A 13,390-nucleotide genomic window follows, 5' to 3' on the forward strand; every position below is an offset into this window, starting at 1 on the left:
TCTTTCTCTACGCAGTCCTGGCCCCAAGGGGCTAAAACGGCTCCCTGTCTGGCTTGGGAGGCTGGGAGGTGGATAACTAGGATGGGGGGGCCGAGGGGGAGGGAGGAGGGGGGTCTTGCGCAAGCGCACGTCGCTGCTCGGACCGCCAATGCTGCTGCCTCCCGGAGCAGAGGGAGGCAGGAGAGGAGGGAGGGAGAAGAGGGGAAGGGAGGAGGAGGCGGCACTTGGGCTGCAGCTCGCAACCAGAGGCAGTCTCTCTCAGCTCTCGGGAGGGACGGGGAGCGCAGCCGCGGAGTAGGATGCTCTGCGGGGCGCCCTGAGCCTGGGGCGCGTGAAGCAGCTTCGGGGGCCGGGGCCACAGGGCAGCTTTCACCATGCATCAGTCCCTGACTCAGCAGCGGTCCAGCGACATGTCCCTGCCGGATTCCATGGGTAAGTCTAGCCGCCCTGCCTAGGGGCGGCGGCGGCAAGGGGTGAGTGCGCTGCCCCCTGGACTGCGAGCGCCCCGGCTGCCCCGAGAGCCAGGGAGCGGGAAGCGGGGCGAGGGAGGGGGGTCCGCGCGCCCCAGCGTCAGGGTCCCGGACCCGAGCCCCAGGGGAGCGGCCCGGCGGAGGCGGGGACGACGCGCGGAGATGCGAGCGCCCAGCTTGCGTCGGAGTATCCCTGCCCCGGAGTGCGGGTGTGTGCGTGTTTGTGTGCGTGTGCCGACAGTCTTGCAGCCGGTGGTAAATCCCAGCTGTCTGGGGATCAAAACACTTCCCTGCAACCTGCGCCTTCGCTTTCCATTAGACGCTCCCTCTTTGCAAAGTCCCCGTCACTTCTAAGAGCTCACGACTAACGAGAATTAGAAGAAGCAGGGTCCTCGCCCCCTCCCAACTCTGTCGAAGCTGCCCTGAAATTCAGAGCTGCGGTGGGGGAGGCCTGACTTGCACCTCGCTGATGGGGGGGTTTGCGCAACCCTGGGGGATGGGCGGCGGGGGGTGGGGAGAAGAAAAGGGGGGCTGGCAGGAGGGGAATTCCTGAGGAATCACTCAAGACCGCCCAGCCCTGCCGTCTGCAGCGGCAGGATCAACATTCCTTGAATTCGATTCCTATTTTGCTCCAAATGCCCGGAATTGTGCGTGAGTGTGAAAAAAGAGGGGGGACGACGAGTGAGAGCGCGAGAAAGAAAGCGAGCGCGAACCCGCGCGTCTTCTGAAGTCGCGCTTTTCCTCTCAGGGTGGAAGGGAGAGGGAGGGGGGGGAACCCACTAGCCTGATTTGGTTCAACACCTTTCCTCATGAAAAGTGGGGGACAGCTGCCTCCAGGCACCAACCTGGCTGCCCCTAGAAGCTGCTTTTTGGTAGTTACAAACAAACAAAAACCCCAGTCCCACTCAGCGGTTAGGCACCTTCCCAAGTACTATGATTTCACTGGGCGGAGAAATTAATTTGGAGCCCAGGAGAGCGGGAGGGGATTGTCAAACCATGATCCCACCTAACCTTAAAATTCGCCTCGGATACACTTTAACCAAATCGAACTCTCTCTTTCCAACATACTTTACATTCTGCAAAATCCCTCCGTCCCGAATTCTTGCCATACAGTCGGCTCAGGTCTTCTCCGAAGAATTTGCGGGAACATCGAGGGGAGGGGGCGGGGAGGGGGCTGAAACCCCTACGTGAGCTCCCTACTGCCTGCAAAAGACCTCGTCTCAACAGAAGTCGTTCACCGGAGGGGCCCCAGAAAGTGTTATCTCCTGGATGGTGGAAAGATCCGTATTTCCAGTGGTTTTGCATATTCAGTATAAGAATTTGCTCTTTTTTTATTTTTAAGGGCGTAGTTATTTGCAACGTGGTACAAATGAGGCCAAGGACTCGGGTCCGAATCCAGAACCCAGCAGTACCAGCCCCCCCAGCTCTCTCTCCCCAACACACGCGCACACACACACACACACACACGCACACACGCGCACAAGCACACGCACACAGAATGCACTCCTCACCTTGGCCAGCTGTGGCGCCAACGCAGCCCTGGCTCCCCGACGCCAGGCCAGTGCGCGAGGGAGGGCTGGGTGGAAGAATGCGAGGTTTCGGCCGCGCGCATCCCCGCAGTGGGCCACAACCGCCTGCAAACCCGGCCGCCCGCGCCCGCCCGTCTACCCGTGCGGGAGTGGGCAGGTTAGGGACCCCGGGCGTAGAGCGTTGCTCCTTGGCACCCTGCTCTGTGGGTTGGGGAACGAGATGAAGAGAGCTCTTTCTTGGGCTCCCAGGGGCCCTCAGCCAATCATGCGTTTCCCGAAAGATCTGCGCAACAAGAAGATGAGTGGGTTTCGCCCAGCCCAGACTCGACACTGAGGGGAAAGAATCAGAGATCCCGTATGGACGCGCGAGCCCTCTCCACGCAGCCCGCTTCGTAAAGTGCGCAGACCGAGGGCACTAGCAAATTCCCCAGTCGAGTGGTAACCCTGGGTTTCCAGAGTTTGGACAGGGGAGTCTCCCCGGAGTTCCCTGGCGCTGGTCCCGCACAGCCCGGGCCTGAAACAGCGTCTAGGCTACTTAGGAGCTACGCCCACTTAACTCAGCCCTGGCAATGCCTCCTTCCCTTGCATGGGGGGGAAGGGAAGTGGAGGTGGGTGGGTTTAGTATTTCAGCCTCCAAGGGCAGCATTTCTGAGGGGATTCCCTCTACTGGCAGGACACAACCGCAGCCAAAACAATAAAATATAAAACACACGGACACACACTGCACCAAGGTGCCTGCACTCTACTCTTGCTGGCTGGCTGGGGCGGAGCAGGCGCGTGGCTGGTAATTTGACTCCGGCGCCCCTTCATCCCCTCCCAGCTACCCCCATCTCCCTTTTGGCAACACCGCCCCCAGGCGCTAAGGCACCTCTACTACAGCGGGGCTCTCCTTCCCTTGCAAATAACATATTTGTGATTCACCGGTGGCCTTGGATGTCTCCGGTCAAAGAATTGCCCAAAGGGGGGATTTCAGCACCTTTAAGGAAATGTTTGGGAGACTGGCAGAGCCTTGAGGCTCTTGTGTGGGCAGCCACCTGTTTCCACCGATGCTCAAGGCTGGGACTTCTGGGAGCCTCCCTGTATGGCAAAGCTGACTCAGGTAAGCAAATCCGAATCGGTTCAAAGATCAGCCCGAAGAATTAGCCAGTCAGCAACAACATAGTGCACAGGACAGGATACTGGGCCTCCATCCTTGCTGCACTCTGACGGAGATTACACGCCCTATAATCAAGGGGTGGAATCAAGAACAGGTACTAGGTGAAAAAACAAGTGAGCAGAGACAATCATCCTACCTTCTGGCAACCCACACCTTGGTTCCCGTCAGATACGTAATCCTGGAACTGGTGGACATCATATGGGTGGTGGACCAGACCCACAATTACAACTGTACTTGTAGCAGTTATAATTAATATACTTACTGAGTGACGTATCTAGGAACTCAGGGACATGAAATAATGAGTGATTAGAGTGAGCTTGATCAAGAAAAACTTCTCGGAGGAGGTTAATTTTGAGAAGGTTTCAGAAGAAGGGAGGGACACAGATTCAAAGACCGCAGTGCAGGTGGGGCTCTGACCAGGGAGGGGACTCGGAGGAGGGAGAAGCTGGCTGTACTGGGAAGGGTGGAGACAGCAAATAATTGGGCCCTTCTAGAGCAGAGCATCCTGGTCGTCACGAATCTGGGGTGGAGGAGGGGCACTGCAGAGAGGGAGGGCTGCAGTAGTTCTGCAGGGAGGCTGCTGGGGGCGGAGGGGGGCAGGCAGTGCCAGTAATGGGATTCAGACTCTCCCACTGCTGTTGGTTGCAGGGCTGGTTGTTTTTGTCTAAACAGAGAGATACTGGGCGCCAAGTAGACAGGCTAGTGAGAGCCACTGGGGTTGCGACACTAGTTGGCCAGAAAGCTTTTAGATCTGGGGAGCCCTTGGGTGTACCCTATTTTAAAAAACCAATTCTATGAGCGTAGCCCATATTTATTCTCACAGTTCCCCCCTACAGCCTTTTTGATTAGAAAGGAAGCTATTCTGAGATGTTGACTTTTGTTTATTCAACAAGTATTGACTGCTCACTAGGTATCAGACACTGTGATGGGCACTGTTTTCACATACCTGCTGCTTTATTGAAGTACCTTATGGTGTCTGAGGGTTTTTTTATATGTTGATTTACTAAACAAAATCGGAATAAGATGTTCCTGTGTTTACGGGAACATCTAAGGCAAGCCCCAAATTGTACCCTAATAAGAACAGAACTCTACTTCTCCCTTCTTAAATAGAACAACAGCCAGGAAAATGTCCTAAGTAGACACAAAGAGCTGCTTTTTTCCTTTAGAGGACAGGTGCGTCTTGCTCTAAGTAGATGTGACTTTTCAGTCAAATTGACACTAAAGATAAATGGAAGGGATGATTCTTCACTTTTCAAAGGGTTTCACCCTGGGGTTCCTTAAAATGGTCAACTCCCCAAGTGCAGCTAGAAGTAATTTCATTTTACACAATTTTAGTCCTTATAAGTGTAAAATAAGGGGTGACTTGGGGGAGGATGTGAGGGGACAGAGAATAGATATTCAACCTAGTGATGGGAGAGTTTTCTTAGGAATTTTATCCCAAACTAATCCTGTCTGGAGGCAAGGCCCCTGTGGAGCTGTAGGATCTCTGCCTGGGTTTCTCAACTGACTGGATTTTCAATTCAGGTTCCAAAGCAGGAAAAAAAAATAGATTTTTCAAATGACACCATGTGGTTTGCTGAGTCACTTTTCTGACCTGGCTCCTGTTCTTTTAAGAGTTAGAGTGATATTTGCAAAGGAGACCCAAGAGCTGTGAATAAGATCAAAAGCCAGTTGGCCGGGAAGGAGCAGGCGAGTGATACTCCGAATTTAGAAAGACTGTATACACACACACCCCCACATCTAGTCTCTAAGGTGACATGTTTCCCCTGTGAGGTGTTGAGACACTTTGGTGTGCCACAAAGATACCCTTGTTTCCAGATGTTCCCTCACTCTCTTTGGCCAGTTTGGGGTGGGGGGGGGAGGGCTAAGATGGTGTAGAAATGCAGACAGGGGTGGGGGGCGATGTTGGTAAGTTTATGTTATTTAGAGCCCCTCTGTGGAGCCAACTGGCAGATTCACTGAGAACTGGCTATCATCAAATGGACTTAGGGATCCTGGTTTGGAGGCTCATTTAAGGTCCCTCGAAATCTAGAGGAGGGGTAACTAACCTTCAGATAAACAGAAGAAATAAATCCCTGCTCTTCTCCCCCCGCACCCTTCGCAGTCTGTGTCTCCCCGCTCTGCTCCTCTGTTTACCAGCAGTCAGCTCTCCATCTGCATCCCAAATAGCCCTCTCACACAAAGGGCCCTGATGTCACAGGTGTCTCCAGCGGTCCCGTTGTTTTTCCCCCTGGAGGCTGGACTCAGGCCCCCCAGGAGAGGAGCCTCGTTTCCCAACTCACTTTACCTCTCCTCCCAGGGTGCGATATGGCGCTTTAGTCTGTGGGTGCCTCCAAACGCTCAAGCCACTTCTACATTTCGATGTAAAATGGTCTTGGAATAGTACCGTATTAGAAATGACCCTGATGAGTCACGGCCCTCACTTTCGAGGCTGACGTCAGGGGAGAGACCGCCAGCCCCTCCCACCTCCCTTGGAGCCTTGGGCAGGGACCGCACTGGGGGAGACGAGACGGATGGTGGGGCTCACCCAGGGTGGCACTTCTGACGCTCTTCTTCCCTCGAGGAGGGGGCATCTGCTGGGGGCTGCAGAGCCAGCCACAATGCCTCCCTCTCAGCACCATCAGGCCTCCTGGGTCTCCCTGGTTTTCTCGCCTCCCTCCCCCTTCCTTCATCCCCTCTCCCCTCCCTCCCAGTGGTGCAGTCTGGGCGGCTTCAAAGGCAGCTGCTTCCTGAGGCTGCAGCGAGGCCTCCCAGAATGGCGGGGTCCTGCGATCAGTCCCAAGTGGCCTCTTTAGGCCCATAAATGACAGCCAAGCCACCTGAGTGGGCAACCCTGTCATAAGGCTCCCCACTAGAGAACTGGACTCTCACAGCAAGTCCCCCAGTTGCTTATTTTTATGAGAACTCCTAGGTGTAACTCATCCCTGGTATTTCCTGTTGAGAACCCCCTCCAGAAAAAACGCACGCAGAGTGTTGAGCAGTGCTTCATTCCTTAGAAAAAAAAATTAAATTCAAAAGCGAGTCTAGATACCATTTTTCTATCTGACTTAATAAGCCTGTTTTCGAAAAAAAATATTGGTTTGCACTATCATGTCCGATAAGCACTGAGTAGAAGAACGGGTTTCTCATCATTTGTATTTATGTCACCCTCACATAAGCCTAAACGGTGTAAGTTATAATCCTCCCCATCTACCTCCCCCGATACATATCTTTGTGGACTAATGGCCTCCAAACACTTACTTTATTACACACATTTGTTATGTGGCAAATCTTGCCAACACACCATTTTTAAAGTTTATACATGAGGTGGCAAATGTCAGAAATAAATGAAAAAAAAATCCCAGTACCTGGCTTGGTTCTGATATTTACACTGAAAATGAAATTTCATATCTCCATCTTATGAAAAAACCCTCCTTAGTTGCATATTGGCCTTAAAATATTTTCATTTAATATCTCCACAGTACACTTTCCATCTATCATGTACCTTATAATTTGGCTTAAAAAAGAAACACTTCACTAAGTGGGTATGATACATCTTTTATCGAATGCGTTTACTTTTTATGTAACTGGTACAATTTCTTCCGTTGTTTATTTTCAAACTGGAAACATATATATATTATTGTAAACGTAACACCTGATGACTGCAAAAAACTAAAGCTCCATCTCTTCCCCATAATCCCACTCCCCAGAGATAACCCCGGTTACCAGTTGAAGTAGGAAAGGAAAACCTTCCTAGTGATTTGTTTCTGGAAGCCGAAATGAGCAATTTCAGTTTCTCTGTGTGCTTTCAGGAGCCTTTAATCGGAGGAAACGAAACTCCATCTATGTCACCGTGACTTTGCTTATCGTGTCCGTATTAATTCTCACGGTGGGCCTCGCCGCAACCACCAGGACCCAGAATGTGACTGTTGGAGGTTACTACCCGGGAGTTATTGTGAGTATCAAAGGCATAGGTAGGTCTCAGTAGCTTGCTGGCTACAGACATTTGGTTCTACTCTGATGGTTTTCAATTCTGTTTGAGTTTCTGTGTTTGCTCAGATTTCCTCTGGGCTGGTTTAGGAGAGCACTGAACTAAGACTCAGAAGAATCCCAGCGCCATCCCTAACTAGCAGTGTGATCCTGAGCAGGTCGTCTCACTCTTTAGGACTTTGGTTTTCTGGTCTAGGACATGTTACTAATGAGCAATGTTAACCTTAGGCTGAGGTCCTTTCCTCTCTGGGCATCTGCTTTCCTAGATATATAATAGGGGTCACCTGACCTTACCTGAAATCTGAGGACCCTTGCAGCTTGACGGTCTGTGACGCACAGCACTGATCTCCAAAGTCATCCTGCCCTCCTCTCAGGAAAAATATGTGGGATGCTTACTCCTCAAATATGTGTAATTATTCATTTACAAATTATATGCATATTCATAACACATACAAAAATGGAAGTTCAAAAATTAGATGAAAATGAAATACACTTTAATTTTTAATATCTTCATACTAACACTAGCTAAAATTTCAAGGAATGGTATGCACTTCGCATGAAATCTCATTAAAGATAGTGGCTGTAAGTCGTTATTTCAAATAGCTTACTAGATAATTTTGAATATTTTGTGCTTTCTTCTCAGATATGAACAGATTGTCATGAGCATCATTGTTTTTTTCATGTGATCTCACAGTGTGGCTGACAAAGAGCTCACCCTGAGAGTTCCAAGGGTCAGCTCTGTCATTTTCTCGCTGTGTTATATTATTAGGGTCATCTTCAACTCATGGTTTATCAACAGGAGTCTTTCCAAACTCCTTGTCCATTTTCTTGGGACTAGTTTAGTGAAGACTAGATAAGACTATCCGGGCACACGTGGTGGCTGCCCCACCACCAACCCTTTGCTGCTTGGAACCTGCCCTCCTCCAGAACGATAGCTCTCGCCTTGTCACCTGACATTCACACCGAGGGAGGGCGCCAGTGACAGTCTGTTCACTGAATATTTGTAACGCGTAATTTCTTTCTTATTCTTTTAGATAAACAAAAAATAGGAAACAAGAGTTCAAATCGTTTCTTTCCATACTTCAGTGGATTGTTTTACGGATCCCCGGGCTGCATGCAATCCACTCTGGAAAGCGCTGAACTCTTTGCATACAAAACCTCATTTTATATCAAATCATCATGTTGTATATGAAATGAAATGAAATATATACCATTTTGTCTGCCAATTATACCTCAATATAATTGAGGAAAAAAGAAAAGAAAAAGAAAACCAAACCAAAACCTCATTTGGATCTACACACACTGCTATCGAACCCTAAAACCTAACTCTAGAGGTTGGATCGTATTTTGAATATCAACGAAATGACTTCCCAATTGTAACTGCTAGAGAGCGGGAAGGAAGGTTAGGGTGGGTTTTTGTTGTTGTTGTTTACATTTTAGGTTATCAGGGAGGGCAGACGGCTTTGTTGCTGTTGTTTTGTTTCTTTTCTTTTTTACTCTTTTTTTGGAGTGGGGGGTGTTGGAAAGAGAAGCAAAGAAAGGGGAAGGGATTAAAGATGGATGCCTTTGACAAACCAGCGCCGGGAGTGACCAAGCCTGACGCCTGTTGCCTAGGTCACCGATTCCGCAGTCAGCCGTCTCAATAGCCCTAGCGGAGCCGGGGCCTGACACTGGGGCCCAGCTGCTGAAGGCCGCCCGCCCTTCCCGGGAAGTTCCTTCGCAGCTCTTGAGCCGAGCCGAGGGCAGGTGTCCCACAGACACCGTCTGGTGCCCTCTGCTAAGCATGTGATGTGAGAACTCACCCGGTCCACTTCCTGTGGTGAGGCAAGAAAACCAGTCATCAGCAGAATTGGGTTTTATTTTTAAACACAAGAGGGGCGGGGGACAGAGGAAGGGGGGGCTAAGATTGCATTTTGGTGGCTTGGGAAAGCAATTTATAGGGTCTACGTGACTTCGTGGGCTTCAGGTAGCTGCATTTAGTAAAAGGTTTCCGACTGATGAGCAAATGCTCAAGCCAAGATTCAGACTCTCCCTGGGTGAGAGGAAGGTATTTTCCATGTCATTTAAGAGTAGCAACTACTATTCATGAACGGTGCTTCTGAACCTTCTCTGTAGAATATCTGCCTGTGGGTGGCTGGGCTGGAATACATTAACAAAGGAAGGAGGGCGCGTGATTGTTGTTATTGGAGTACCTGACGTTCAGCTAGCACTGGAAGTTGAAGCAGTGGGGGCGTGTGTCTGTGCGTGTGCGTCTGGCTAAGAGCTAATATGGAAATCTTAATAGGAGAGCCAGCCCTAGCAGTGTGCCCTATGGTTTAATCTTAATTTTTTTTGCTTTTATAGTTCCTGTAGATTGTTTCTTTAAAATGGGTTTTAGTTATAGGAAGTGAAGGGGGGAAGACTGCAGATCGAAGAGCAGAAAAATCCATTTGAGTTGATAGGTCAGATCATGTTATAACAAATACAATAAACAACTCATACCTCTGAAACAATAAATGCCTGAGAATCCAGATTTATCCGGGACTGGGGTGCTTTCACTAATTGAATAGTTTGGTTATTAGAGAGGTATTATATAAACTCTAAGCCAGTGGTTTCCCCACCTTGGTGTGTATTTTAATAAACACCCCGGGGAGTCTAATTCAGGTGGATTGGCAACCACCTGGAGAACTGAAACACAATAAATAGAATGGATAAAGAAGATGTGGCACATATATACAATGGAATATTACTCAGCCATAAAAAGAAACGAAATTGAGTTATTTGTAATGAGGTGGATAGACCTAGAGTCTGTCATACAGAGTGAAGTAAGTCAGAAAGAGAAAGACAAATACCGTATGCAAACACATCTGTATGGAATCTTAAAAAAAAAATGTTTCTGAAGAACCTAGGGGCAGGAGAGGAATAAAGACACAGACGTTGAGAATGGACTTGAGGACATGGGGAAGGGGAAGGGTAAGCTGGGACGAAGTGAGAGAGTGACATGGACATATATACACTACCAAACGTAAAATAGATAGCTAGCGGGAAGCAGCAGCATAGCACAGGGAGATCAGCTCGGTGCTTTGTGACCACCTAGAGGGGTGGGATAGGGAGGGTGGGAGGGAGGGAGATGCGAGAGGGAAGAGAGATGGGAACATATGTATATGTATAACTGATTCACTTTGTTATAAAGCAGAAACTAGCACACCATTGTAAAGCAATTATACTCCAATAAAGATGTAAAAGAAAATACCCACAATAAACAAAGTATGCTTGCAATAAAACCAGAATGAGCAAAATGTGTCATTTTCAGATTCCACACTATCAAATTGGTCAGTTTGAATATAAAGATCATGGTATAGATTTGTGGGAAAATGTCAGGTTATTTGGAACTCTGCTGTTTTAGGACTCTGGTTAAATGTGCACATGAGAATTTAAAATTTTAAAACAAACAAATTAGGGAGCAGTTACTAGATTTAAAGACGACTTAAAGACTACTTACCATACAATTCATTTAAATATTGAGATCTCAGGCATTGAAAAATATAATCGCGTTTGCATAACTCTAAGTCATGCAAAACTTTTCTGAGCCATCTTTATTTTGCCAAACGAGATGCCCTTGTACAGTGAGGTGCATTATGATAGGGTGTTAGCTACTCTACCTGAGCTAGAATGTGGTATCATCATCCTAAGACATGTATGCAACAGGCATCTTTACAGATGTGCTCATCTGTACAGGCTAAAATGTAAAATTAAAAAAAAATTAAAACCAACACAGAAAGACAAACTGGCTTAGGATTTTTACTGTCCTCGAATGTTCAAGACATAGTCCGTTCCAGAAGCGTTCCAGTGAGCTTTCTACTCTGGAGGCCTAAAGAAAACCAAGAGCCTCGGTTGTATGAAGATGGAAAATGCAGGGGAGAGAGCCAGGTCCTTCTCTATAGCTCTCTAACCTTACATCCAGGAGAACAAGGCCTCTACATGTGTTTCCCATGCAACCCGCAAGATGGAGTTGGCCACCTGATCAGTGCTGAAAGCCTTTCACTCTAGAACCTTCTCCACCAGCTGTTATACTGCTAGGGCCCACACCAGCCTGGGTTTTCTTTTAGGAAAGAAACCAGGAGCTTCTGTCCCCTCTCCCAGGCGGGGGAAGGGGGGGGTGTCCAGTTAATTGAAAATTATATCAGAGTTGCCATGGGGTAGTAGGATACAGAGACAACAGGGATCATTCAAAACAGTCAGTAGGTCAGAAACCTCTAGGCCAGCGTGGCTTCAGCTTCACATGTGAAGACTCTTGATAAATCCAAGAAAGTTTTGACTAACTTGAATGTTCAGGAAGTAGAAGGAGGTCTGGATAGTGGGATTTTGTGGTTTATTGTGAATTAGGCAGAAATTTTTTCTACCTCCTGTTGAAAATGTTTCTAAGATACAAGATCATTCTAAGATAAAGTTCCTAGCTTAGTAAGTACATTTCAGAGATGACACTTGAGCCTTGATTTACTAGATAAGACTAACCTTCATTGGCTTCCTGTTGCCTCCTTAGCATTGTCATTCAAAGCTCTCTGAAGATGCCCTTGGCCTGGTCTCCCATACCTTTCTTTTACCAAAATTGTCAATTCACAGTCCCCTGAACATGACTTGGGCTGGAACGTCCTCCCTGTGCTCTCTCTCTCTCTGTTTATCCAAATGCTCTGTCCTATTCCAACTTAAAGACACAGCTGGGACATTTCTCAGCTACTGGGATCCACAGTGGTGTCTACCATCTTTGAACTCCCTACCGTAGATTCCTTCCACTCATAGTTCTTGGGAAATAGTCACATTCTGCTTTGTGGGATGTTGGGCTATATTCTCATTTAGCTTTGTTTATACAGGTCCACAATCCCTTATCTGAACCCTTGGGTGAGATGTGTTTGCAACTTTAGACTGTTTTGTTTTGTTTTTAATTTCAGAAAGATAATAGACTGCATATATCATATATTATCTAACATCCCAGTGGGGTCTTGAGATATACCCCATAATCAAGCACCTTCATCTTTCTACAATAAACTGTGAATTTTTACACTAAGTAGATAAACATTATAAAATAACCTCACGTCAGTTCAAGGTCAGGTTTTGCCACCAAGTTAGTTACCAAAAACCCTTTTGGTTTTAAGAGCTTTGTTGATTTCAGTATTACAGAAAGGGATTGTGGACCCATTATCTAATTACAGCTCCTCCAGGCCGAGTCTTGTTGGTCTTGGTATCATACCCCACCCCGCTTCCTGGCCTCCATATCACAGGTGTAGCACAGTGCCTGCCACAGAGTAGATGTCCAATTAATACTTGTTGAATGATTAATCCATTTGCACCTCAGTCCCAGTGGATGGGAATAGGCATAGATTATAGGGTGCAGCCTAGAAAGAGCTCTTGAAACTGAGTTCTCATGATTTGCCTTTTTTTCTTCTACAAGTGGAGGGCAGCCAAAACAAAGCAAACTGGTTATTTGTTCAGGTAATGGGGAGTCAAGATGGAGTTCCAAAGGTCTGAACATTCCATGATTCCGGGCAGTTCTCGAGCAAGGACCACAGAGCTTACCTTTCGGAGGCCTCAGGAGAGCAAACAGTTGATTAGAAGCAGCTGCCCATTTTTAGGAAATTCTGTTGATTTTTCCTTCTTTACTTTCACCCCCTCAGCTCTTCCTCAAATAGGACTTCTCACTCCATCCTTACAGGGAACTTCTTCCCTGGGGGGCAGAGGTGAAGGTCACTATTCTGCTAACACTGGCCACAAATACAGCAAAGTGTGGCTGGAAGAACACCAGCTGTTAGGGTGTTCTTGAGGGCTCGTCCTGGCCCTGCCGTGAACTTGCTGTAAGAGGGGATGAGCCCATACAATTCTCTAGGCCTCCGTTTTGCTATCTATCAAATGGGAATGATATGAGCTCCACCGAACTCCCTAACATGACTGTGACCAAGGCAAGCGCTTCTTTAAATTCAAATGCTCTTCAAATGTAAGGTAGTTTTAGTGATACTGGTGAGTTAGTTCATAAACCTGTCATCCAGATGAATGAATTCTTCCAGCCAGGACTCAATTGATATTAGTTCCCCACCTGGTGAACTCTACCTGTCTTTGACCCCATTTATCCCCTCTGTGAGATCTGAGAACGACCATGTATATGTATTTAGCAGCCTACCTTATGCAGGTCACGCTACGTACATACCTTATCTCATTTAATCCTCACAGCAGTCCTGTGTGGTCATGACCATTATGATTCCCATTTAATAGATGAGGAAAACGAAGCACAGAGT

The 13,390-nt window shown here is 47.8% G+C and overlaps 1 protein-coding gene across 2 annotated transcripts in view; it reads left to right on the top strand.

The window, feature by feature from the left end:
* The first annotated feature begins 209 nt into the window (after positions 1-209).
* Positions 210-13,390, top strand: part of TMEM255A (transmembrane protein 255A) — a 47,438-nt gene continuing 34,257 nt past the window's right edge. For both annotated transcript variants that reach the window (XM_030844902.2, XM_030844903.2), the window contains exons 1-2: positions 210-432; positions 6,947-7,089. In XM_030844902.2, the coding sequence (XP_030700762.1) occupies positions 375-432; positions 6,947-7,089 (201 nt within the window). In that variant the 5' untranslated portion in view covers positions 210-374. The remainder of the gene's footprint in view (positions 433-6,946; positions 7,090-13,390) is intronic.

Source organism: Globicephala melas, chromosome X, assembly GCF_963455315.2.
Source record: "Globicephala melas chromosome X, mGloMel1.2, whole genome shotgun sequence".
NCBI classification, from domain to species: domain Eukaryota; kingdom Metazoa; phylum Chordata; class Mammalia; order Artiodactyla; family Delphinidae; genus Globicephala; species Globicephala melas.